This window comes from Phocoena sinus, chromosome 9, assembly GCF_008692025.1.
Source record: "Phocoena sinus isolate mPhoSin1 chromosome 9, mPhoSin1.pri, whole genome shotgun sequence".
Classification (NCBI taxonomy): domain Eukaryota; kingdom Metazoa; phylum Chordata; class Mammalia; order Artiodactyla; family Phocoenidae; genus Phocoena; species Phocoena sinus.
In genome coordinates, this window is record NC_045771.1 from 20,865,457 (window position 1) to 20,890,746 (window position 25,290).

The window sequence follows — 25,290 nt, forward strand, 5'->3', positions numbered from 1 at the left end:
CAAATAACTTGCTAAATGTGGAATTTCAGGCCTTGGATTGTGGACGAGGAAGACGTTCCTTTTTCACAGTGCGGGGGTGGTGGTGGTGGAATGTCTTGATATCGTGAAATCATAGTCACCCCGAGACAGCACCATACTTCCCACTGGGCATGGACCTGTTTGCTGTCTAACCTCTAGGTAACTGCAGCAGGTGTCTTCTGCCCACTCCCACCTGTCTTCCGTGGGCAGTGAAATGTACACGTGTTCAGACATGCTGGTGCGTGTGCTGGCATCCTGCACTCACTGACACCTGGGTGCCCACACGTGTGTCCCCTATGTCCGAGCACTGCCCCGCACCTCCCAACCCCGTCACCCAGGCTGTGTGCCTCCCCTGCCACCTCGTGTGGGCCGCTTCACCTGCACACATCCTCCCAGACCCTCTGACCACGCCCCCTGTCTGTTGTACCCTAAGAACACAGACACACACACGCAAACTAGTGACCGCCCCGTTCTTGGCTTTTCAACAGATCCTTGGACCTCTGGACCACGATGACCAGTGTGGGAAGCAGAAACTGGCCTACAAACTAGAACAAGTCATAACCCTCATGAGCTTAGACAGCTGAGAACCGTCCTTCCAGGCACCCCCTGGAGGGAGGGACACACCAAGCCGTGCCTCAGTCTAGATTATCATCTTTACCAAGTGCAAGTTCCGACCGGCATCAGCAGCATCCCCTGAGCAGCGCTATCTCCCTCTCTCTCTCTCTCTCGGCCTGTTTCTGTCTCTCTCTCCTTCCTGGATCCCCTCTCTTTCAGTTGCTCTACCAACACGATTGATTGAGCCAAGCCACCGACCCTCAGTTAGTCCAGGATGCCCCCCCCCCCCCCCGCCCTGTGAGGGACCTGGTGACCAGAAGACATCAGAGGGGGCCCTCTTTCCCCGCTGACCCCACGCATCAGCGGCAGGGCCCGAATGTGGGTGAGGATGAAGGATGTTTCTGTACTGCTACTTCACCTTCCACGTTTTGATAGCCCCGCATTGAGCCGAACGCTGGCCTGCAGACGAGGCAGTGAGCTCTGTATTACCTTCACTGGGAAGACGTCTCCTGGCCCAGGTTTCCACCTCCAGGGGGTCTGTCAGTGGCGTGGTCCCTCTGCAACTGTGAGGAGGCTGCACCTCCTGCGTGTGGCTGGAGTGGGGAACGTGAAGCGTCGTGGGGTGCCTCGCAGGCTGTCTCCCACTTGTTGGGTTGGCATCCAGAGGCCTTTTTGTTCCCTTCCAATCTTCTTGGAGCCTTTCCAAGTGCCCATAGGGCCCTGCCTGCCCAGTCTCCTCCCGGCCTGTGGAAAACCAGACAGGAGAAAGAAGAGCAGTTACAGCCCACTGTGGAGATCCTCCCAACCTCCCAATCTAGCTCACAGCGGCAGAAATGTAACACGTAGAGGGAGAAAAGAAGAGAGCTGCATCTACCCTGGAAGCAGAATTGGTTGTTTCCCATTTGCCTCCACATGCTAATGAATCACGACCAGAGTCATGGGTCTGATCCCTTGTAGATCCCCGAGTGCCGTCTAGAGGACACACCTCCATCCTCCTTGGTCATCGCTCATCAGGGGTCAAGGTAAAATGCCGAGTGCATCTGGGAGATCCTACCTCCAGCTCTCTCGGTGGCTCCCATCCCCGCCATCCTTCCTGAGAACTCTGTGGAAAGTCGGGGCAGACAGCCTCGCCCCTGGCTCCCTGCAGAACTTGACAGCCTCGCCCCTGGCTCCCTGCAGAACCCGGTGCCGGTGCAGATGCAGGTGACTTTGTCTCTGGACTGTTCAGACCTCCTTGGGAATTATTTCATCAACATCTCAGCTGTCTCTTTAGTCACTCTCCTCCCTCAGCTCTTTGGCAGTCATCATGGAAAGAAACACACTCAAGCACAGCCTCGCAGAGACAAACCAAAATGCCAGCCCAGCTCAGTCCCGGGTTCGTCGTGTTTGGGAAGGAGCGAAGAATCAAGAGGAAGGACCTGGCTGGAAAAGGGGGAAGGGACGTACAACTGACCTTGGCTCTGGCGTCTGTTCCTCCATCTGTCCTTCCATCCACGGATACATCATTTTAGCCAGCCAGACGAATGTGTGCTCAGACATGTGTCCTAGGTGAGCAGGGGCTACGGTGAGAGACGGTCTGACGGAGGATCATGGAAACCTATAACCTTGAAGGGACCTTAGACACCATCTCCATCTGTGGTCCAGTCTCCGCCATAGACTCGCCCGGCAGCCCCGGTGTGGAGTTGTACACCACTCTGGGAGGCAAGCAGCGGCATCAACTCAGGTGGGGTTGGGTACAAGGTTCCACAGTCCCGCCTTCACTCCCCGAGCATCAGACATCCTCCCCTGCCATCCACTCCACAGGGGCCCCACGTGGAAAGAGGAAGGAACCACACCATTTCCAGCAACATGTGTGGAGCACCCTGTGCTTAAAGAATGCTAGCCCCTTTGGATAGGAGTACGTGTGTGTGTGTGTGTGTGTGTGTGTGTGTGTGTGTGTGTGTGTGTCTGCCCCAGGAGTAGGCAGAGAGCTCAGAAAGCTTTCTTGTCCTATCAGGGGGATTTGAAGCATCTCCCTTCTCTGCCCTTGCTCACCATTCATTCTGCAACTTAGGGACATTTCAACACTTGTTTTCTGTGCTGAGTGCAGAGGGGTGAGGGCACCTCTCGGTAGGAAATCAGGGTGGTCAGTGACCAAGGGGATCCTGGACGGGACTGGAGGCCGGGCCATGGCGACGCAGAGCAGGGCATGATGTGACGTAGAGCAGGACAGATGATGGGCCAGATACAAGTAACCTAACCGACGGGAGGAGGAGAATGAGAAGATACGCACGTCAAGGGGGAAAAGCGCAACCAAAGGTTTTGGCAGGTGAAGTGCCAGGTGAAGAAGCATGGAGTTTCCCCATGACCCTTGATCATTTGATTTCCTCCCCAGAAGCCACAAGCCCTGGCAGGCCAGGAAGGAAGCAAGCCAGAGGAGGGCTGAGGAGGCACCTGGGCCGCTAACATATTTTTGCACACGTGAAGGGGTTGGGGAGAAGACAGACACAAACATATTTAACACAGATGTGCTGAATGGAAGCTGAGTGTCAGTATGTGTGTATGAGTGTGTTTTGAATTATTTTTTAAGTTTTGCACAGAGAAAAAAATGAACAAGTAGAAAAAAGACTGTTATCATGGTTCTGCTGAAGCTTTTCTTTTTTTACTGGATTATTGTTATCGTTTCGTTGTCGGTACAAATTTTTTCCCCCACGTTTTTGTGGTAAGAGGAACTTCAGTCACCTCGGGAGAAACGTCAGGAAGAAAGAGGGGAGGCGGGAGGACAAGTTTCCATGCCCTCCGCGTCTCTCCTGGGGGAGGGGTTTGGGGCGGGTTCTAGTTTAATTGGTGGGGGTGGGGGGTGGGGTGGGTTTTTTCTGGCGCTTTGTTTGCCCAAAGTCTCTGTGGCCTGCTGGGGGGGATGGAGAAATAGGATCGAATTTCGCAGCGTCACAACCCATCTTCCCCATAAGAGCTCTTTTTCCTTTTACTGTTCGTTTTCCGTTTCTTTCGTTTGGATTCTTGGCGCACGTGTGATACGTTTCAAAGTAAAGACAAGGCAGCGTTGTCAAAAAGCCTCTCTTCCCCCGAGATCTTCTTTCCACCCCTCCCCTTGGAATGCCCAACCTCCTCCTGGTGGGCCAGAGACCCCGTGCTGGCCAGTATGTGCCAGAGAAGGGCCTTGGGCAGACTGGGTCCTCTGGAAGGGAAGTCTCTTCAAGGCCCCGCCCCGTGTCACAGTTAATGCTCAGGGTCACAGTTCTGTTTAAGGTGGGACCTTTATCTGACTCCTTGAGTTGTGGGCAGAGAGTAGGGGAGAAAAGGCCGTGTCTCCTCGCCTCCCTTCCATCCCGTCTCTTTCACTCTCAACCCCTTGAAACCGCCAGGGTCCAAAATGGCACCAGGAGATCACACGGTCGAAATAACCGACCTAGGTGAGGTAAGGAGTCTGAATGTTGAAGTGAGACGGGATGGCGCGGGGAGTGGCGAGGGGGAGGGAGAACTTTACGACGTCCTGAATCTAAAAGAATGGGAGAGAGAGGCTGGGAAAGTTAACTGCAGGCTGGTCATCTCTCCCGGGAGCACAAGTCTCCCCCAGGTCTGGGCTTTGCCGTTCTCTGTCCTTCCTTGGAAGGAGAAACCCTGGCATTTCTTGGTTAACTGCAAATGGTACCTTTAAGTGAAGTCGGCTGTTGTGTCGGTTACTTCCTCAGGAAAACATGTTTTTCTTGCCCCCTGCTTTCAGGGTGGTTTGGAAGTCAGGGGACCCAGGATAACCTGAGCGTCGTGATGTGCACACCCAGAGCCCTAGAGCCTCCCTCTTGTGAGCCTGTGGGCCAGTGAGTGAGGCCAGAGATGCTAGAAAGACAGAAATCAGTTTAAACAAATCCTGACATTTGAGGCAGACTGTCCTGGACCGTGCCCAAGCAGCGGCAGGAGCGAGGTCTCTGACCTTGGCCCTGCAGGCCCAGCTCTCACCTCCCAGGCCGGGAGCAGTGTCGACGTACTATCCCAGCACCACACCCGCTCCCCTCACCCCAGGTCCTCGTGCTCTTGTCCCCTTTGCATGCCTAGCTCCTGAGTGCCCCCTCCCCCCTTGCCTACCTCCCGCACGCACGCGTAGCCCCTGCCCCAAGACCCCATAGCCGCTAAGTTCAGGAGCTGCTCAGCCCCCGGTGGACAGCTCCGCCCTCAGTCCAGCCCCCTGGGACCGCCCTAGCCCCATCCAAAGCTGCCTCGCCCCGCGAGCGCTCTCGGGGCTCCCTGGCCCAGCCAGGGCCGGTGGGCCCCCATCCGAGGAGCCACAGCAGTGATTTCCCAAATGGCCTCCATTCCACAAGGCAAGTCCTGCTGATGTTTCCAGAGCCCTAAACAACCCCTCTCTCTCACCTAAAAGGGAAAGCTCCTTATCCCATCCGTCTCAGCTCTTAGGACAAAGGGGCACTTCCTTTGGCCTCACAGGATGCAAAGTCAAATACTTAACGGACGCAGTGAAGGCTACGGTTAATTACTGTTAATCAAAAACAGAGAGCCGTGGAGGGAGAGGAGCTTTGGCCCTGGACCACGGCCCTTCCAGGAACTGGCCCCGCCAATGAGAACCGCAGCGCGGGCGTCTGAGAGGCGATCCCATGAATGAAAAGCATCCAGGTACCAGAGTCCCCACTGTGCCCCCAGCAGACCCGCCCCGGGCAGATCCCACCTCCTTCCTGGCCCTCTTGCTTCTAGTTCACGTCCTCAAGAACCTTCTCTCAGCCCCTCACTTACCCTGTCAGCTCTCAGGATAGACCACTAAGCCCCCCTCCCATCCCTCAGCCCTTCCCTTTGTCTTTAAGCCGTAAGTTGGCTGTTTATTTGGGGTCTGCAGTTGTTTATTTTTTGTTTGTGTATTTTAAGGGTTTGAGATTAAGGAGGGAGCCCAGGCGTGGATGTAAAGTCCAAATACTGGGGTGGGGCAGGGGGAACACAAAACTCTTTATCTGTGACTTCCAAGGGGATGAGGAGAAACTGGAGACCGGAGAACAGGGGGGCTCCCCCTGTTGTTAAAGAAATGGGTCAGGACATCCCCAGGCGTGGCCATGCCAGGGGGAGCAGCCTCCGTGGCTGCCAACATTCTTGGTGCTTCCCTTGGCTGGCTGGAGCCCCGCCGTGCTACCCCTGCCCCTCCTGCCTCTGCACCCCACAGGCATAGCAAACGAGTCATCTCACAGACTGGGAGGCTGAGGGACAGCCACAGGGGACGCCGGAGAGGCAGCTCCTGGGAGAGGCTGACGCTCCGCTCCGGAGCCTCTGGAAAACTGAATGACCCCGCCTCCCACCAGGAAAGGAATCTCTGCAGTGAAAGTTCATTCAAGAGAGAGCTTTTTTAAACTACAAATCTTTGATCCCCAATAAAATTATTTATTATTAGGGGGAGTATCCAGCTTTTATAAAATGTAAAGGATGCTTTGGTTGTAAAAGTTATACATACTCATTAGAGTCCCAATTAAATTCCTTGAGTAGGCAGGTGACTACTCTAAATCAGAACAAAACAAAATCCCTATGAATAAAAAGAGATTTCTGTTTGTACTAGCAGAGACTGAGCTGGGCCAGGGTGGGGAAGGCCCGGTGACCTTGATCAGGCGAGCCCCACCTTCCCTCCACTCTACCCTCTTTCACTTCTCTCTGGGCCGCCCCTGGTGTTGCTGAATCCTACAGCTTCCCCCAAACAGCAGGGAGACCCTGTTAGGGATTGGTTGTGGAGGGACCCCCTCTCCCGAGAAGGCAGATGCTCACAGCAAATAGGTCTGTGCAGCTCCTCTTCCACCAGTTTCCTTATCTGGAATTAGAACTTCTTTTGTTGGTATCCTTGATCTTACAACTCAAGCACATTTTGGAAGGGCTCCCTTAACAAGAGTAGAACTCCAAACAGAGGATATGGTTAAAGAGCAATGCAAAGGACACTTAAGAAACTGAGACACCACTTTACCAAACAGGACTATTGGACGCGATACAGGTGGACAACTTAGAAGGTGTATGTGTCCATGTGTGTTCTCCTTCCCCGATGTTCTTGTCAGCTTGTTTTGGCCTGTTAAACCTTCCGTTCTTTAAAAAGAAAAGCTAGTTTACCTCAAAGAATCTTGTTTCCATTTGGAAACCATGACTTTGTGTTTTAGGGTGGATGACTCTCCCCCCCCGCATCACTCCCTGCCTGGGCCTGGCATCCGTGAGGCCAGAGGTCCTGGCTTAGTCATGAGTTGGCTGCACTGACCAAGAACAAGAACCCCAGGCCCTGAGATGGGAGGGAAGAATTGGAGGTAGCCGCCCTCCTCCCCACTTTAGCTTGTAGAGACCAGCCTATCTCCTTCAGCAGGGTCCTGCCAAGTTACCATAGCAACCAACAACTCCAGGGTACCACAAGAGATAATGGCTCAGTGAGCCAAGGGGTGGGGGGAGAGGAGTCTGGCCTGGTCAGATGACCCAGAGTTAAGTCTCAAACACTAGAGAGAGGAAGAGGAACAGGAAAGGATGAATGGGTGGTTTAAGGAACAGGCAGGGGCCTTTGAGTCTCAGAGACAGGGCGCTGAAGGTGGTAGGGCGGTCATTCCTGCTTGGGTCACCCACTCCCAGCCCTGCCCCACTTCTGTTTCCAGAAAGCTCCCACCTTGAACACCGACCCTTTGTTAGAACAAAGCAAAACGTATCTTTAGACAACAGTGTTACAATGAGCCTCAAAGATATGTGGATGAAATCTATTAGAGGAAGAGGGTCTTCTGGTTTTGATTTTAAAGAAGAGTATCTGAGTAAGATTAAAAAAAAAAAAAGATTTAAAAAGAAGTTTTTTAAAAGGAAACCTATGCTATTTAAATTGGAGCCCAGTTGTAACTTGGTAAAGGCAAGCTTCTGTACCTTTGTTATAATTAATTGTATACCTGTGTATGTAAATATAAGGCATTCCTATTTTGCAGTTCAGAACAACAAAAAAAAAAACCTATTTGTAATATAGAATAAAGTTTATTAAAAAATAATAAAAATGCAGTTTGGGATTTGGGGTCTTTCTTTATGTGTCCGGCTAGGAGGGGGAGGGGGAGAGGCTGGGCCATAAGTAGGCGATGGTGGCCTCTATGATGTAGAGAAACAGTACTTTCTCTCTCCAGCTACATGATATGTGTACTCAGCCATATCAGATACATCCTTTTACTTAAGGCTCTGTCCTCAGCTATAAAGCAGGCATCGCAGGAGGCGATAACCCTGCAAAGCTGGGGAAAGCAAACTTACTCCCACTCAATGCTGTTAGCGGACATCACTTTGGCACAGAGTCGGATCTGCCTCTGAATCTCTCTCAACACAATCCTCCAGTCACACACTCTGGAGATAACGCTAGGATTACCATCCCTGCTTCAAGTCTTCTTGGCAAGCTATACCTAAGTGTAAATGATTTTATGGGTCCTCTTCCCCCAATTTTGACAGAGGGTGGAGACCCTGAATCCAGTGCTGTCTCTGGAGTAGAAATAGAATAGGGAGAAGAAAATGGAAAGGGTGGCAACAGAGGCAAGGGGAAGGGAAGAAGACAGCTCATCTGCTCGCGCTCACGTCCATCGTGGCCCGTTCCACGGCTTAGAGGTGGTGTGGGAGGGGAAAGGGAAAGTGACGCAGATGGTGCAGGGTAAGTCCCTGGCTGGGCCCAGGAAAACTGTGTCCTCTGCTCTTCATTCCACTGGCTGCCCTTGAGCAGATACTTTCCTCTCTAAGCCTCAGGTCAGCAGATGAAGAAGGCTGGGCTGGATGTCGCCATGAAATTCCAACGTTCTTATTATTCAAAGTGAAAACCATGAGAAAAGAGGATCGGAAAGGAAGCAGGATCAGCAAGGAGAGACAGAAACACACAGAAAAAGGATAATTAAGAAACGAAGAAAGGTAGGAAAGAGGAGTATGGGGAGATGTAAGATAGACTGATCTCCTGCTGCCCCCCCCCAACCACCAAACCCGAGGCTCCTGGGAATTGGTGACCTCAAGGTCTAGCACAAACCAAAAGGACTGACATCAGCCAAAGGTTCTGTGGGTTGTTTTTTGTTGGTCTGTTTGTTTGTTTTGGTGGTTAAGACCCACACAGAAAGTATACTTCATGAATAGGAAGGAGATGTGTTTCCTTCTCCTAGATAGTGAAGCAGGCTGTGGTGGCAAGTTCAGAGTGGGTTCCACACGTGACCCAGTTCCTGCCCTGTCCTCAGAGCCCTCTACCTATGTGATCTCATATATTATCACAATCAGTCACTGTGACCTTGACCAGATCATGTCTCTGTGATTTAGTTTCCTTATCCATAAACTACAGACATGTCTAACTGCACTATGAAATCCAGGAGACTGTGGGGAGGACAGATTCCTGTAACTAAAGTGCAAAAACCCTGGGGTATTATGAAGGGTCACACATGCATGGAGTACCATTAATAGTCATAAAAATGATATTATACAAACAAAAGAGTGGATTGGGCCTGGGCCTCAGTAACAAACTTAGAGTGGATTCTGTATTAGTCAGCTTGGGCTGCCATAACAGATCAGATTGTGTGGCTTAAACAAGACATTTATTTTCTCACGGTTCTGAAGGCTTGACGTCCAAATTCAAGCTGCCAGGGTTGGTTTCTGGTGAGACCACTTTTCCTGGCTTGCAAACAGCCATCTTCTGTGTCCTCACATGGTCTTTCTTCTGTGTGTGTGTTTGGAAAAAGATCTCTGCTGTCTCTTCTTATAAGGACACAAGTCCTATCAGATTATACAGTCCCACTCTTAGGACCTCATTTAACCTTAATTACCTCCTTAAAGGTCCCATCTCCCAACTTCAGTCACACTGAGGGTTAGAGCTTCAACATGTGAATTTTGGAGGGACATAATTCAGTCCATAACAGATTCCTTATTTATCACTTCATATCACCTTATGAAATATGTATATTTTTGATCATTAGACTGTGAGATTATTGAAGGTAGAGCCCATATCTCAGCTGAACTAACGTTACCCAAGTTTAACAAGTATCCAGCACAGAGTAAATCACAGTAAATCAAGAACAGATGAAAGAGGGGACAAGGGCAGGAAGACTAGGGGAAAGCGACCAGCCACAAAGTTGGGCCCTTGATTAGCTTCACAACTTTGACTGACATGCTCTCCATTATTTTTCATATTTGGCCACACACCCCCTGCCATGAACGTTTTAATCTTTAAGAAACTAATTCCTTGAGTTGTAGCTGGTGGCTGTCTCTGGCAGGTGAAACGAGCAGGTGTTGTGATCAAAATCTCTCCCTGATTGGTAGAGCTGCTCCTGGCTGAGCAGGGTGAATGGAGATAGGAGCAGGTCACTTCCACACCATCACCTTCTCTAAACCTGCCCTGCTTTTGTTTTAACAAAACTCCCACCCTGAATGCTGACCCCAAGCCTGCGGTGCTGCTGGGAGTATCTGCTAAAGCTGAAGGCAGGTGTATGAGGCTGGACCCACACGTAGGGACATCTGGTAGACTGTATCGCTGTTCAACAATTCCCACTTCCCCTCCCTGAATGAGCATTACAGTTTCCCACCTAATAAAGGTGAGCTGGCCAAGCCACTTGCTTTGGGCCAATGAAATCTGAACGCCTGTGATGTAGGTCCCCTGCAAGGCTCCCTCAGCCTGGACCACAGAGTAAGGACAACGACATCACAGAGCAGAGCCACCAGATGACCCTGATGCTTATGTAGTACGGATAAAAAATAAACCTTTGCTGCTTTAAGTCCCTGAGGGGTGAGGGCTGTTTGTTACTGCAGCATAACCTAGACTATCCTGTGCATTACAAGGTACAAGAAACTCAACCTGACCGATAGTTAGCCCCTTGGTTGACAGCTGGATGTGTGGAGTCTCACCTTTCACCTACAGAGAATTATTCTTTTGACCTCTTTTATTTTTTGAAAGGTATTATTGGCCATTTACACTCAATGTGAATCATTCTGTGGGAGTTCCTAATTTTCCTGAGCTGGATTTTGGACAGATTAGGAAAGAAAGGCAAGACAGAAAAAGAAGGCACAAATCCATAGAGAAGAGGAAGGAAGGAACTTGGGTGGGGGGCGCAGGAAGGATTGGGAGAGAGGAATCAGAAGGAAGAGGCTTGGGGAGGACAGCACTTTTCGCCAACTGTGTGTGGGAGGTTTTCTGCCTGGTCTTCTCGCAGCCTGCCTGCCCTGGTGGAGAGCGTTCAGCCCCAGGTGGAGGTCGCGGCACTCGCATCGGGAGAGGCTATAGGGACCATCCCGGGACGAATCCAACCAAGGTCGTTTTACAGCCCAGCCTATAGTCTTCTAGAAATTCCAGTAATGATCAACTTCTCAGGAAGGCAAAGAACTCATCCTTACTGGGGCACAGACCATGTTCTCTACCCAGGTCCTCACTCCAGACGGCAGCCACCTCAAGGGGACCGTAAATGACAGCTCCTCGTGATGCCTAGACAGGCCTGTCCACACACACAGGCTGGCTGCTCTCAGCAGCACCTACTGCTGCCCGATTCTAACAGAGGCCTGACGATCCCTCTAAAGTACAGGCAGGGGAGAAACTCATGCCCCCAACAGAAGCGGGGCCCTTCTTATCCCTGCTCCACTTTGGAGTACAGACCTGGGCTGCTGCTTTCCCACCTGCCAAATTCCCCAACCACCCCTGGTTAAGCCTGTCCAACTCTAGTGATGCAAAGGCAGGGCCTGGTGGGTACAGGAAGCAGAGCGGTAAGGGAAGGGAGGCTGGCAGGTCACTAGGGATGCGTTCTCGGCCCCATCCACCAGCAGTGCGTCAACTACAAGGACTGGCTCATGGCGCCCCCTCCCCATGGGCCTGCCTGCACTGCCCCTGACCCCTCAGTACTCCTCTCATTCCTTCTTCATCTGTGATTTGCCTCCAGCTGTATGAATTCCCATGGGCAACACAGGGGGCATATGCCCCCTACTCGGAACTGTGTGAGCACCCCACCTGTCCAGACAGCTGTGACCTCAATCTTCCTTTTGTAGCCTGAACACGTCCTCTGTGTAGAGTCATGGTGAAGACCCCACCCATCGCTGTCCAGCCCTGCCACCTGGAGCAAATTCCTGTCTCCAAATCTTGGTCTCCTCACCTGTAAAGATGGGAATAATAATGCCTTCCTCACAGAGCTGTTGAGAGGATCAAGTGAGGTAAGGCTTTCAAAGGACTTAGAGCGGGTCCTGACATCTTACAAGCTTTAGTGGATGGTGGCTTTAGTACGGAGTGACAGGTGCCTGAAGCAAAAACCTCACATGTTATCTCTCTGGACCTAGTAGCTCATGGGACAGTACCCAGCGTACAGTAGTCACTCTAAGAGTGTCAGTTACCTGAATGAATAAAGTTAGCGCAAGAATCTCTGCCCAAATCCTGAAATGCAAGTGTAGAATACAGCTTCCCAATAAAGTACAGAAGTGGATAACTGAAAATGATAAATGCCTGAGTTTTCCCCCAAAGCAGAACCTGAGACAAGGGCTTACGAGCAGGGGGTTTATTAGGGGAGGTGGTCCTGAGAAACAGGAGTGGGGTAAGGGAGTGAAGACAAGACAACTCAAGGGTGTATTAATCAAGCTGGTCTCCACTGTGGGCAGCAGGTAACCCATTAGAAAGGGCCCTCCAGAAACAGAGCACCTCAGAACGTGTCCACTGGCTCCCATCCCCCAGAGCTTGAAGGCTGCCCAGTGGCCGCTTAATCCTTCAGACTTAGATTTGCGAGTGTGCAGCAATGGCTACGTGGCTCCCCCCAGGGACCCCAGTGGCAGGCACAGTGGTGCCCTGGGGCAGAGGCGAGGGGCATGCATGGTCTGTCCCGAAAACAGATGCTGTCAGGCTACATGCATGCCACCTGGTTGCTATGTGGGTCAAGAGGGTATGAGGTAGGGCGCGAGGGAGGTCTGCAGTGCAATATGTAACCCTTTAAAACCCTTAATAATTCTGTACAAGTGAGATCAAAGTCATTTCACAAAGTCTTTTCTTGGAAAGAGCCCTCAGTCGTCTTCTACCTCTTCACCTTTCCATTACTGCCATCGCCATCCTCCTTTCCATTATTCACCATCAAACCAAGTTTTTATTCCACCTTGAAAGCTGTGACTGACATGTGTGAGACAAGGACATCAAGCGACACCAAAAGCTGGATGTTGGTGAGGGTTGGATGCGCCCACTGGCTCTGTGACACATCACATTCACAGGTGACTTCTCAGAGGAACTGGTTACTACTCAACCTCCCCAGGCACCAGTGCCTTTCTTTCCTGCACCACACAATTAGCATCTTATCCTGGACGGCTACAGCCTCTAATTGCCTGTTAACACACCACTCGGCACTTTAACAGAATCAGTGCTGATATGTACATGGTAATTTTATTCCTTAATAATTTCACCTCTTTTTTATGTCCTGTCTCCTCAACTCAGTAACAGACCGGGTCTTAACATTTCTTTTATTCTGAACTCAATGCTGGACACATAGTAATAAGATAAATGCCTGCTGTTTTCTCTAAAGCACTGGGCCGCAAGATCAGGTACCCAAAGAGGTAATGGTTCAGGTAATGAAACCAAACTGATCCTGAAGACAAGGTCTTCTAAATGACCTTAGTCTTTTGTATCCCATCAATTTAAAAAAATTAGGTCCCTTAAGGTTGACAAGATACTGGGAGGAGATGAAGAAGAGAATACAAGTGTAGGGTAAGACTGTAACCCTGATTTAATGCCCTGTGACAGAGGGTCACCAGCTCCCAGGCCACAAAGAACTTTCTCAGAGAGATGATTTTATAAAGTGAGTTGATGTATCACTTACATACATAACCTCATTCAATTCTCAGGATCCAGCCTTATGCAGTAGTTGTCACTACTACACCCATTTTATGGATGAGTACATTGAGGCTCAAAGCAATAACAACTCAGTCCCACAAATGGCAAATGATAGAGGTGATGGAGCTGGAATGTGAACCTAGGTTCCTGTGACTCTAAAGCTTATGCTCTTGATTGTGCTATATTACCACAAACTCTAAACAAAGAGCTTCTCTCTCCCTCTCTCTCAATAGTGGGTTATCACCAGAGCACTGTAAATGCAAAAGACATTGCAGAGAAAATGAGAAAGGATAGGCACTGGACTGCAACTGTGAACTAAAGCAGGCAGAGAGGAATGGAAATTGAATGGGAATTTAGCCGAAAGATTTAGGGACTGACATTCACAGGGATGAGATGCTGGCAGGCTCCCTGGTGGGATGCCCAAGAGTGACAGAGGGATCTGGGTTCTAATCTTCAACACCGTACTTAGCTGTCTGTGTGTGGCTTAGACAAACTGATTTACATCTCTATGCCTCACTCCCCTCATCGGGGAAATGGAAATAATTTGTGAGAAAATTGTGAGAATCTGTGAGAAGATGTGATTATGTACACGATGTCTGACATGCAGTACCTCAAGAAAGGTAGCTATTTTTTTAATTGAGGTAACATTGATTTAAAACCTTCTATAAGTTTCACGTGTACAGCATTATATTTCTACTTCTGTATACCCTACAATGTGCTCACCACCAAAAATTCAGTTCCCATCTGTTATCCTCCCTCCTGCCCCTTCCCCTCTGGTAGCCACTACTCTGTTTTCTGTAGCTACCTGTTTGTTACTGTTTGGTTTGGTTTGTTCATTTACTTTGTTGTTGTTGTTTTTTACTGGGTTTTTTGAATTGTAGTTGATTTACATTACTACTTAGTTTCAGGTGTACAGCGTAGTGATTCAGTATTTTTACAGCTTACACTCCATTAAAAGTTATTACAAGATAATGGCTAAAATTCCCTGTGCTACACAATATATCCTTGCAACTTATCTATCTTATACATAGTAGTTTATATCTCTTAATCCCATATCCTCAATTTGCCCCTCCCATTCCCTCTTCCCTTTGATAACCACTAGTTTGTTTTCTATACCTGTGAGTCTGTTTCTGTTTTGCATATACATTCATTGGTATTATTTTTTAGATTCCACATATAAGTGATAACATACAGTATTTGTTTGGTTTCCATTGCCTGAGGAGACATATCTAGAAAGATACTGCTAAGAACAATGTCAAAGAGTATACTGCCTATGTTTTTTTCTAGGAGTTTTATGGTTCCATGTCTTACATTCTAGTTTTTGATCAATTTTATGTTAATTTTTCTGTACGACAGGAGATAGTGGTCTAGTTTCCTTTTTCTGTATGCAGCTGTCCAGTTTTCCCAGCACCGTTTATTGAAGAGACTATTTTTCTCTGTTGTATGTTCTTTGCTCCTTTGTCATAAATTAATTGTCCATATATGCATGGGTTTATTTATGGGCTCTCAATTCTGTTCCATTGATCTATGCATCTATTTTTCTGCCAATACCATGCTGTTTTGATTACTATGGCTTTATTAAATAACCTGAAGTCAGGCAATGTGATGCCTCCAGCTTTATTCTTTTTTCCTCAGGACTGCTTTTGCTATTTGAGGCCTTACATGGTTCCGTATAAATTTTAGAATGTTTTATTCTATTTCTGTGAAAAATGTCCTTGAGATTTTGATAGGGATCACACTGGATCTGTAGATTGCTTTAGGTAATATGGACATTTTGACAATGCTAATTCTTCCAATCCATGAGCATGGAATAACTTTCCATTTATTTGTGTCTTCTTCAATTTCTTTCAACAATGTCTTATAGTTTTCAGTGTACAGGTCTTTCACCTCCTTGGTTATATTTATTCCTAGGTATTTTATTGTTTTTATTGTGATTGTAAATGGGATTGTCTTCTCAGTTTCTCTTTTTGTTAGATCATTGTTAACATATAGAAATGCAACAGATTTTTGTATATTGACTGGTATCCTGCAACTTTGCTGTATTCATTATTTCCTTTTTTTTTAATTTAATTTATTTATTTTGGGGTCTTCATTGCTGTGTGAGGGCTTTCTTTAGTTGCAGTGAGCAGGGGCTACTCTTCATTGCGGTACGCGGGCTTCTCTTCTCATTGCCGTGGCTGCTCTTGTTGCAGAGCATGGGCTCTAGGTACGCAGGCCTCAGCAGTTGTGGCTCGTGGGCTCTAGAGCGCAGGCTCAGTAGTTGTGGCGCACGGGCTTAGCTGCTCCACGGCATGTGGGATCTTCCCACACCAGGGATCAAACCCATGTCCCCTGCATTGGCAGGCGGATTCTTAACCACTGTGCCACCAGGGAAGCCCTCATTCATTATTTCTAATAGTTTTTTGGTGGAGTCTTTAGGGCTTTTGAAAGCTGTTTTTAACAGTGTGTCACTGACTTGCCATTGGAAACGCACTTTCCATGGCCCTTTTTAAAACCCTGGACATGAAAGAGGCCACAGCCAGAGGCAGGGGATGGTAGGCATATTGTCAGCCACTCCCTCCTCCTCCCATGGGCATATCTCCCCAGCTGGAGGAAGGTCAGTGCCAGCTGCCTCAGCACACGGTCCGCTCTCAGTCTGTGAGCTCTTCTGCGGCCCTGCTGTGTATTCGTTCCCTGATAAGAGGCTGGTGGTGGCCATTTTGTTAAAGGGCCAACTGGAGACATGGGCCAGACGAGGGAGAAGCGGCAGGGCATCCTCATGACACGCTACCTCATCCAAAAAGAGATGCAGCGTCCTTGCTGTGTGGGTCCATGGGACCTTGCAGAAGGTGGCCGCCTCCCCATGGAACCCCACAGAGCCCTTTCCAACGGGTCCTGCAGCTCATGCTGGCCTCTTCAGTCTCGGTCCTTTGCAACTCACACGGATACAGCCCCACGGAGTCGCTAAAACTGAGGCCAGCTGCCAGCACCCAATGCATAAACAGTCATGATGGCCACCTCCCCTCACACTCCCCAGAGAGCCTAGAGGGGCCTGCCTAAGGCCTCTACCAAGCAAGTCTCTCATCGTTGGCACCCTGATCAATCTTCCCCAGGGGGCCCCAGAGGAGGAGCTGAACCCAGGTGGAGGAAAGAGTGGGCCCCCAGTGAGTTACGACGCTGTAATTTCCATCAAGGGCTTCTGGAGAGATCATAAACTCACATCCCACATCTCCCCGTCCCCCTGGCCCTTTTTCTCCCCAGCATGATTTACAAGCCTATAATTCTGAGGCGGGACTGCTTTGTATTTCACATAATTCAAATATTTTCCTAAAACAACATCAGGCCTTCTCTTTGCCAAGGAGCAGCAGCAGCGCCCTCTGGTGGCTGGTGGCCCAGGTGGGCTCTTGGGCAGAATTTCCAGAGCTTGTTGGAAACCTGAGTCCTGCCTGAAACCCAGTGGGTATGAAGGGCCTCTCTAGGGTTCACGGTCATGCAGATGTGGGCCAAGAGGGACTTACAAAGCACTGATTTCTGAGGCTCCACAGATTCAGCTGACAAGCATTTACTGAGCCCCGGCTCATGTGGCACTCCCTACAGACCCCATGAATCACATTGCCAAGCCGAGTCTTCTTTCGGCGCCTGTGTTTTGGCCCTTCACATCCTTTCAAATACTAAAGACTGTGTGTAAATTCCGCCATCGCCACAGCCCCTGCTGGCCCAATGCACCACCCCGAGGCCAGTGGAATGTACCAATACCTTACCTTGTGGTTTATGCTTTCATCATCGGTCTCTCTCCCATTAGAATATGAGCTCCATGAAGGCAGGGACCTTCTCTGCTTGGGCTCTGCTGCACCTCCGGCATCTGGGACAGTGCCTGGCCCCGAGCAAGTGCTCTGCAAGTGTCTGTTGAGTGAAGCATGAATGAAGGAATGAGCAAATGATTGAACACGTGAGGCAGCTGGATGGCCTACAGCACTGACCCCAATCGATGACAGTGGAAGAGAGGCTGGCCTCAAATCCTAGACCCAAGCTTGAGCACGAAGGCCGGTGGGGCTGATACAGGACCCTTCCTGCCGCCTTTCCCTACTGCTAACTTTGCTTTGGGTGGAGGTCCATAGACAGCGGGCTGCATGGTGGCAAAAGAGGGTGACTCTTCTGGAGCTGCCACTGGGACAGGGCCAGAGAGTGGGACCCCTGAAGGGTAATCCACCCTGCTGCTGTGATGAAGGCCTCTCGTCAGCCTGCCTCATGTCCTTTACGGGCAGCTGCAATGGCGATGTGCCATCACTAGGTTCCCAGGGCATCTGCCTCTGGGATCAAAACTTGAAGCCCTCAGCTATGTAAAGTGGTGGCCGCCCCCTCTGGCCCAGATTCCTCTGGGGCCCAGCATCCTCCCCACCTTCCTGACTTCTGCCTGTGCCTGGCTTTTCCCTTTAAAATCTGCTCATGTTCTCCTCGGTGGTAGCTGGTAACTATGGAAACTACAATTAGGCTGTTTTGCTCAGTGTCTCTAAAAATTGCCAAGTGCAGGCAGCAACAGCCCCTGACTTATCAGGCACCCTGCTCAGGCTCTTCCATATGTTTAGGACACACCCTCTGAGCATTTAAGAAAATGCTCCTCCAGCTACCTGAGATGAAAGACCACTTTCTCTTTGTAAAAATTTTCATTTCACTGCAGTCCCATGTTTTTATGAAACACGATGAAAACAAATGAGAAAAATGAAAAGAAAAAAAAAGTACAACTGACAAGACCCAATTTTATAATCATAAATTCAATAGTCATAAGAGGACTCTTTCTAATAGCTATAAAAGTTTCTCAACACTTACTCTCAATTTCCATCCTGTATCATCGTGGGTGAGCATCAGTTTGTGGACAGGCTTCAGTCATAGACTGTGCTTTGAATAGCTCTGGCCCAGAACGCCACTCAGGGTCTCGCCCCTTCCAGACACATCTCTGACCAACCCTGCTGGCCCTGCTGTCCAGCTTGGGCCTGCACCAAAGGGTGCCTCAGGGTGGAAGGTGGGGCTACACTGGGAACACTGACAACCCACGGAAATGTCTGCACTTGAACTTGAGCAAACGTGAGGGAAGCAGCTGCAGAGGACTTGCCATGCCAGGAAATGCTCTCCCAAAGCCAGGAACTGAGGCTTACTCATCCAGCCATGAGAGGTTTTCCATCGCCCTGGATTCTAGCATGGGATCTGATGGCGCAATCCTGGGGTCACTCAGAGATCTGACTGCCCTGCGATTCACCAAATAACCCCACCACTGTCTCCATGCTTGCTCCTAGAATAACCCCACTGCATGGCCTGGATGGACATTCATCATTTTTTCTACCTGACCTCTGAGCATCCTTCCCCTTTTAAAAAATTGAGGTATGTTTTGTACAGTAAATTTACGCATATATCAAGAGTACAGCTGTGAATGTTTACACATGTGTACCAAACCGGATCAAGATATAGAACACATGCATCTCCCCCAAAGGTTCCCTCATGTCCCCTTCCTAGTAAATACTAACTTTTCCTGCACACCCCTGAGGTAACTACTATTCTACTTTTTATAACCCCAGATTAGTTTTATGAGGTCAAACAGTGTATATTCTAGTTTTTTTACTTCTTTCACTCAATATAATATCTGTGAGATTCATCCACGCTGCAGCCTGGTATCACTGGGTTCTTTCTTTTTCTGCATTGTGTTCCACTGTTGCTGTGAACAGTCTTGGACAGCGTTTTCTGTGCACATATATTTCATTGCATTCAGATAAATATTTAATAGGGTAATTGCTGGGTCCTAAAGCAGGAATGTGTTTAGGTTTTTAAGTAGACAAAAAGTTTTCCAAAGCAACTGAACAAATTCATGCTTCTGTCAGAAATGTCTAAGAATTCAAGTTGCTCCACATCTCTGCAAGACTTGGTTCTGTCATCCTTTTCTTGTTACCCGGTGGGTGCATGATGGTGTCTCATTGTGGTTCGAATCTGCATCCATCTGATGGATAATGATGTTGAGGACCTTTTCATATGATAACTGACCATCGGGATATCCTCTTTTGTAAAGTACATGTTAACTCTTTCACCCTCTTTTAAAAAAATCAGATTTTTTTATCAGATGTGCAGGCGTATGTCTGAGATATTGTGGGTTTGGTTCCAGACCACTGCAATAAAGTGAGTCTCACGAATTTTTGGTTTCCCAGGGCATATGAAAGTTATGTTTACATTATACTGTCGTTTATTAAGTGTGCAATAGATTAGGTCTAAATACCTTAATTTAAAATACTTTATTGTGGACTTCCCCGGTGGCTCAGTGGTTGAGGGTCCGCCTGCCGGTGCAGGGGACACGGGTTCGTGCCCTGGTCCGGGAAGATCCCACATGCCATGGAGCGGCTGGGCCCCTGAGCCATGGCCACTGAGCCTGTGCGTCCAGAGCCTGTGCTCCGCAACGGGAGAGGCCACGGCATTAGGAGGCCCGTGTACCACAAAAAAATAAATTAATTAATTAAATAAAATAAAATACTTTATTGCTAAAAATGCTAACCATCACCTGAGCCTTCAGCAAGTTGTAATCTTTTGCAATAGTAACACCAAACAGTGCTGATCACAGATCTTCATAACACATATAGTAATAATGAAAAATTCTCAAATACGGCAAAAATTACCCAAATGCGACACAGAGACACAAAGTGAGCAAACGCTGTTAGAAAAATGGTGCTGACAGACTTGCCTGAGGCAGGCTGCCACAAACCTTCAATTTGTAAAAATCACAGTATCTGCAAAGTACAGTAAAGCAAGGCACAATAAAACGAGGTTCGCCTGTATTGTGAATATCTTCTTCTCATCCATGGTTACCTGTTCACTCTCTAAATGATGACTTTGATGGGAAAGTTCTTATTTTAATGTTGTCCAATGTATTACTCTCCTCTTCCATGATTAGTATTTCTGTGTACTAAGAAAATTTTGTACATCCCCAAAGTCATGAAGATATTGTTTTCTAACAGAAACTTTCTCAGATAATTTGGGGTTGTTGTATTACTGCTGTTGGTTTTCATGTTTTCACAAATGGAATGTTGCTTGCTTGCACTCAGAGGCTCTCTCAGTAAAGGGAAAACAGAACCTCTGAATATACAACTAAGGCAGAAATGACTACCTCATATAAGTCTGGTAGGCCCACTGGCATGAGATGACTTTGGGCCAGGATGGAGCCAGGGATGACCCAAGAGGAGACCCCCATGCCCAGCCTTCCTGCTAAGATGGGACGACATCTCCCTCTTAGCCCTGATCTATGCCACACTTTGGGGGTGATGTAACTGGTTATTAATTATCGTTGTTGTTAACAGGCAAGACTTGTACATTTCTACAAGACTTGTACAATTCAAGAGGCACAAAAAAGCCTCCATCCTTCCCATGTTCCCCGGCCATTAGTTCCCTCCCCCAGGGGTAGCCGCCATTTCTGTCCATGTCTTCCTTTCCCAGAGACAGCCCATGCGAACTCTGTGGATGTTTGCAGGGAACACAGGCTTAAACCCAGTAAACAACAGCATGAGTATCTAAAGCCTCTCTAGCTACATGTCAAAGCTCCAGAAGCAGGGGTTTTGTGGGGTTTTTTTGGTGGGGGGGCAGAGGGTAGGTATTTTTCAAAGGAAAGAATGACAGGGCCATGGAAAAGAGAGATAAATAAGTCAAGAGAGAGGGAATGAAAGGAGGAGAGAGCCTGCTCTATAATAAAGCAATCCACCTGCCCAGCGCACTCCAGCCGGGTTCCAGATTCTGAGCCCTCTGCTGGTACCCAGGGATCAACCTGGACTTGGCTGGTGATGCGTGGAAGCCATCCGTCCAGGGCTCAGGCCAGGACCTCCCCTGCTGCTTCAGTGGCTCTTCCTTACTCGTTCGCACTGTGCTCCTGGAAACCTTGGGTTCGCCTGACAATTTCTTCTTCTTTATTTTTTAAACATAATTATTGTACAGACTGGAATCTCCTTCCTCACAGTTTCATTGAGAGGCTAGCCCTGCCTTCCGGGACCAAGATGAGAGCCTGCACAGAGCAGGGCGGAGATGGAAGGTGAGATACAGAACGAAGCCACCTTTCCAATCACGGATATGTGAAAGCAGGGGAACATGTGGGGAGAGGCAGCACCCCCGGGTTTTGTCCCTGGGAAGTGTGCGAATGCAGGACCAGATATAAGAGGAGCACGTATACGGGCTCATTCAGGCCGGTCCCGCCTGTGCTGCCAGCCCTGGACATGCTCCTAACAAAGGCTGTGACCTCAGAGACAGCCACGAAAGGCCACCTTGCTCCCACTCTACTTCCGGTGGTCGTCAGTTCCGCTGGTGGGGAGGAAGTTTGCCCGCACCCACCTCCCCTCCTGGCTGGAATGAGAGTCCCTATGAGTAGACCACGCCACAGGCAGAGTCAGCATTTGCTGTGCCGTCACACAAAATAGATGGTGTTCACTGCTCTGGTCATAGCGCAGAATCCAAGACCATAGAAGGCCTGGTCTTTGCCCTTCAGAGCTTACAGTATAACTAAATAGACCATAAAAGAGAGTAAAACAGATGACTTAACCACACTTTGATGATGGCAGAAAGAAATGCTACAAGACAGTTCATGACTAATTGGTAAATGAGCAGGAAAAGTATACTTGCCATAGCTCTGTGGATGGAGCAGATGGCAGAGGGGAGCTGAGATTTGAGTTGCACCTTGGAGGGTGGATGAGTGGCAAACGGCACAGAGGAAGGTCACTGAAGCACATCAGAGAAAATGAGCAGTCACCCCAGAGCTCAGAGAACTGGTTCCCTACCCACCCATATACAGTCAGGCCCTCACATCTGGGAGAAGCCGAGACCTTGCCCAAGGTCAAGAGTGGGAGCAGGCCAGGGAGCAGAGCTTCCGGTTCCCCTGCGTTGGCCCCAACAATGCCCCCCCTTGCCCTTTCTGCTCAATCACCTACCCCCTGCAGTAGCCTGAGAGGCAGTGGCAGGCAGGCCACCGCCCTGGGGGTGGTGGCAGGCGGGGGCTGCAGCAAAGCCCTAGTGTGAACATCTGAGGTCTTCCCACCCAGTTCCTCTTGGCCATCTGATGGCACCTCACCTTCTTCTCACTTGCCCACAGCTAAGTGGTATAAACTGCTTTTGCTGTTCCTTTTTTCTTCTTGTTCCCCCGCATTTTCAGGGGAAAAAAAAATCCCAAGACACAGAAGAAAATTGCTGCTAATGTCCTCCTCCTCTCCCTCCATTCGAGCTGATGCTTATAAATATTGAAGAGCCGAGCTCCACCAGGCTCAGCGAGTACCGTCGTCTGGTGGCTGTTCCCGCCTCTCCTCCGTCTCCTAGGGCAACACATCCCTGGAGGTAGAGGGAAAGACCATGCTCCAGGAGAGTCACGGAGGCAGGCAGGCAGGGGCTGCCTGAATGAGCTGGGTCACGGCGGTGCAGGGGAGCCTAGTCCTATTGGGGTAGCTGGGAGCCCAGAGGGTGGGTGGCCAAAAAAGCTGCAGTCCCCACAGGGGCACAGGGGAGCCTGACCTCAGGGAGACGCAGGACAGGGACAGGGACCCTGAAAGGGAACTGGGGTTCTCTGGAAGACATGTGGGGAAACAAGTCACTAAAAATAAAAGGGCCCTGATGTAAAGAACAAAACAAAACTTGTTCACACTCACCACGCCCACCGACTCGCAAGTGAGATCCTGGGCTCAGGACTCGGGGTGCCGAGCTTTGAGGGAGGACACCTCAATACTGGGAATGGGGTGCTGAGCTGCTTGACACCCAGGGGTCCTTGACTCATATACCCAAACAGAGAAGCCAGAGCAGGACGGGGGCCGTCAGTAGCCACGCCCTCCCCATGCAGGAAGGATGGGACGAGGATGGGCAGACCCATGGCAACGAGACCCTGGCAGCCCCTCAACATGCATCTCAGCAGTTTAACATAACTTTCTAATTATTCCACTCGTGCAAATTTTTCTGCTCAAAAAACCCAGTGCCCTCCCCAGGCCCTCTCCAGAAGTGTTCCCGAGCCCAGCTGTGGCCGTCTGGACGGCAGCACATCCTTCGAGGGCAGGTGTGGAGCTGTCAGGACACACACTGTACACCAATAAATCAGTGGTCCCAGCCCTAGCTTGTGCCCACATTAGCTTGGAGTGGATTACCATATAAATTAGATTTTACTGCCATTTACGGTTTCCCCTTCATAATTTCCCTTTTCTACTTCCCTCTGCCCCTGTGAACCTCTCTCTCAAAATTCTTCTATTTCTAGAGGAAAAGAAATCCTTTCTGTCTGGACTTCAAGTCTGCCCCACCCACAGTTCTGCTTTTCTCACCCGTCCGATCCAAAACGGTGAGGCCTCTGGTTTGTGCCACAGACTTGATGTGAGTTAGCCTGACCTGTCATTCTCGATGCCTCTGTATTTTGTAAAGTACACCTGCAGTCTGTTTTAGCATTCATTGCCGACCTACCGAAGTCTATCTCCTCAGTGTGGATGGTCTTCTTGACACAAACCGAAGCGGTTTGGACGCTTCGTTCTATACAGACTCAGGTTACCTAGATGTAGGAATGATCAGTGGGCAGAAGGATTTTTGCCCTCTACCACCTTGGCCTCTCCAGCACTATGCTGTCTCACTGCAGCAACTAGCAGTTGCTAGAACCTTCTCTGCTGTAAGGAAAGGAAAATGGCTCTGAGTTGCAGATGGGTGATTGAGGCTGGCGCCAAGAGGCAAATGAGCAAGAAATACAATATAATGAACACAGGGCTCTGGTGATTCCCACTCAATGTCTTATCCTTTCCAAGCTGCCAGGGGCTTTCATTTTCTCTCCCCAAAGACTGAAAACTGTCACTCAGACTACGGCCCACAATTCAACTCATAGAACAAACAAGGGGAGACTTTGCCTATCGCCTACCACCTACCTCTTTCCTATTTCATCAGCTAGAAGATGCTGAATGTTGAGTCTGGGAGTCAAGGTCCATGGAGGAGATTTCAGTCCTGATCAAAGAAGGGTGAGCTCTCAAATCAGCAGCTGTTTTATCTGACTCACTACGTGACAGCCAAATCAATGCTTCCCTTTTTTGCAACAACTCTGACTCTGACTCTGATCAGTTCACCGCTGGTGGAGAGAGATATTTTTTCTCCTAAAGCCATTTCCATGCTCTTGATTGGGGTTTCTCAGGAAAAGGAGGAGAAGACTCTGACTGCTTGTGGTCTTTCTGGTCTGGCTTCAGGGGTTATGATGGATGGTAAGGTCCCAGGGAAGCCACAGAACAAAAGGATCTCTAGAAACTGGAGGTTACTATACTCTAGGAGAGAGATTCACCTTCAAACAAGTGGAAGCAAAGAAAGGAGCTTGGAGAAGGAACAGTGAGTGTTTACCACATGCAAGGTACTGGAAGGCAATTTACACATAGAGCGGGACAGAATGTATTAATATATTAATTTACCACCTCTCTCATTCCTCACAGCCTTCTGATCAACCAGACTTGCCTCTGATTACCCCCACCTCCACCTCCTGTGAACACACATACACCCTGAAGGAGAATCTGCCTCAAGATTCTCAGGTTCTTTTGATGTAATCAGGAGACCGGGTGGTTAGAATCAAAGAGATTAGATACAGGGGGAAAGCAGGAGAGCTTAGCCCAAAAGATTGAGATCACATTATACACAATTAAAACACTAGACAAGAGGAGAAGGCCAGAGAGAGTGAGAAAGCCTGCAGGAACATGGCTTGAGAGAGAGTTTGGAGACTGGTGGGTAGGTTCCAAAGAAGCATGAGATAGACAAGAACAATGGGACAGAGGACAAAGAGCTCTCAAGGGTTGCAATGGGTTTGGGATTTGTATCTTCTTTAACGTTCTTCAGAGATGCAGGTGAAGTCTGGAATTCCTTTTCAGTTGTCATTTGGCTGGCTTCTTTTTTTCTTTCTTTTTGTTTAATTGAACTATAGTTGATTTACACTGGTGTGTTAGTTTCAGGTGTAC

The 25,290-nt window shown here is 49.1% G+C and overlaps 2 protein-coding genes across 6 annotated transcripts in view; one reads left to right on the forward strand and one right to left on the reverse strand.

The window, feature by feature from the left end:
• Positions 1-718, forward strand: part of PLXNA4 (plexin A4) — a 373,377-nt gene extending 372,659 nt beyond the window's left edge. For all 4 annotated transcript variants that reach the window (XM_032643655.1, XM_032643651.1, XM_032643653.1 and 1 more), the window contains one exon: positions 507-718. In XM_032643655.1, the coding sequence (XP_032499546.1) occupies positions 507-602 (96 nt within the window). In that variant the 3' untranslated portion in view covers positions 603-718. The remainder of the gene's footprint in view (positions 1-506) is intronic.
• Positions 1-25,290, reverse strand: part of LOC116759652 — a 151,425-nt gene that overhangs the window by 3,637 nt on the left and 122,498 nt on the right. The window contains exons 3-6 of one of the 2 annotated variants that reach the window (XR_004351524.1): positions 17,095-17,236; positions 2,608-2,808; positions 2,027-2,117; positions 1,063-1,317 (exon numbers count right to left, since the gene is read on the reverse strand). Coding sequence is in view for 1 of the 2 variants with exons in the window: in XM_032643657.1 (XP_032499548.1) it covers positions 1,065-1,317; positions 2,027-2,117; positions 2,608-3,067 (804 nt within the window). In the remaining variant the exon portion in view is untranslated. Of the gene's footprint in view, positions 1-857; positions 1,318-2,026; positions 2,118-2,607; positions 3,199-17,094; positions 17,237-25,290 lie in introns of those variants that run through there. The other variant, XM_032643657.1, reaches the window with a different exon arrangement.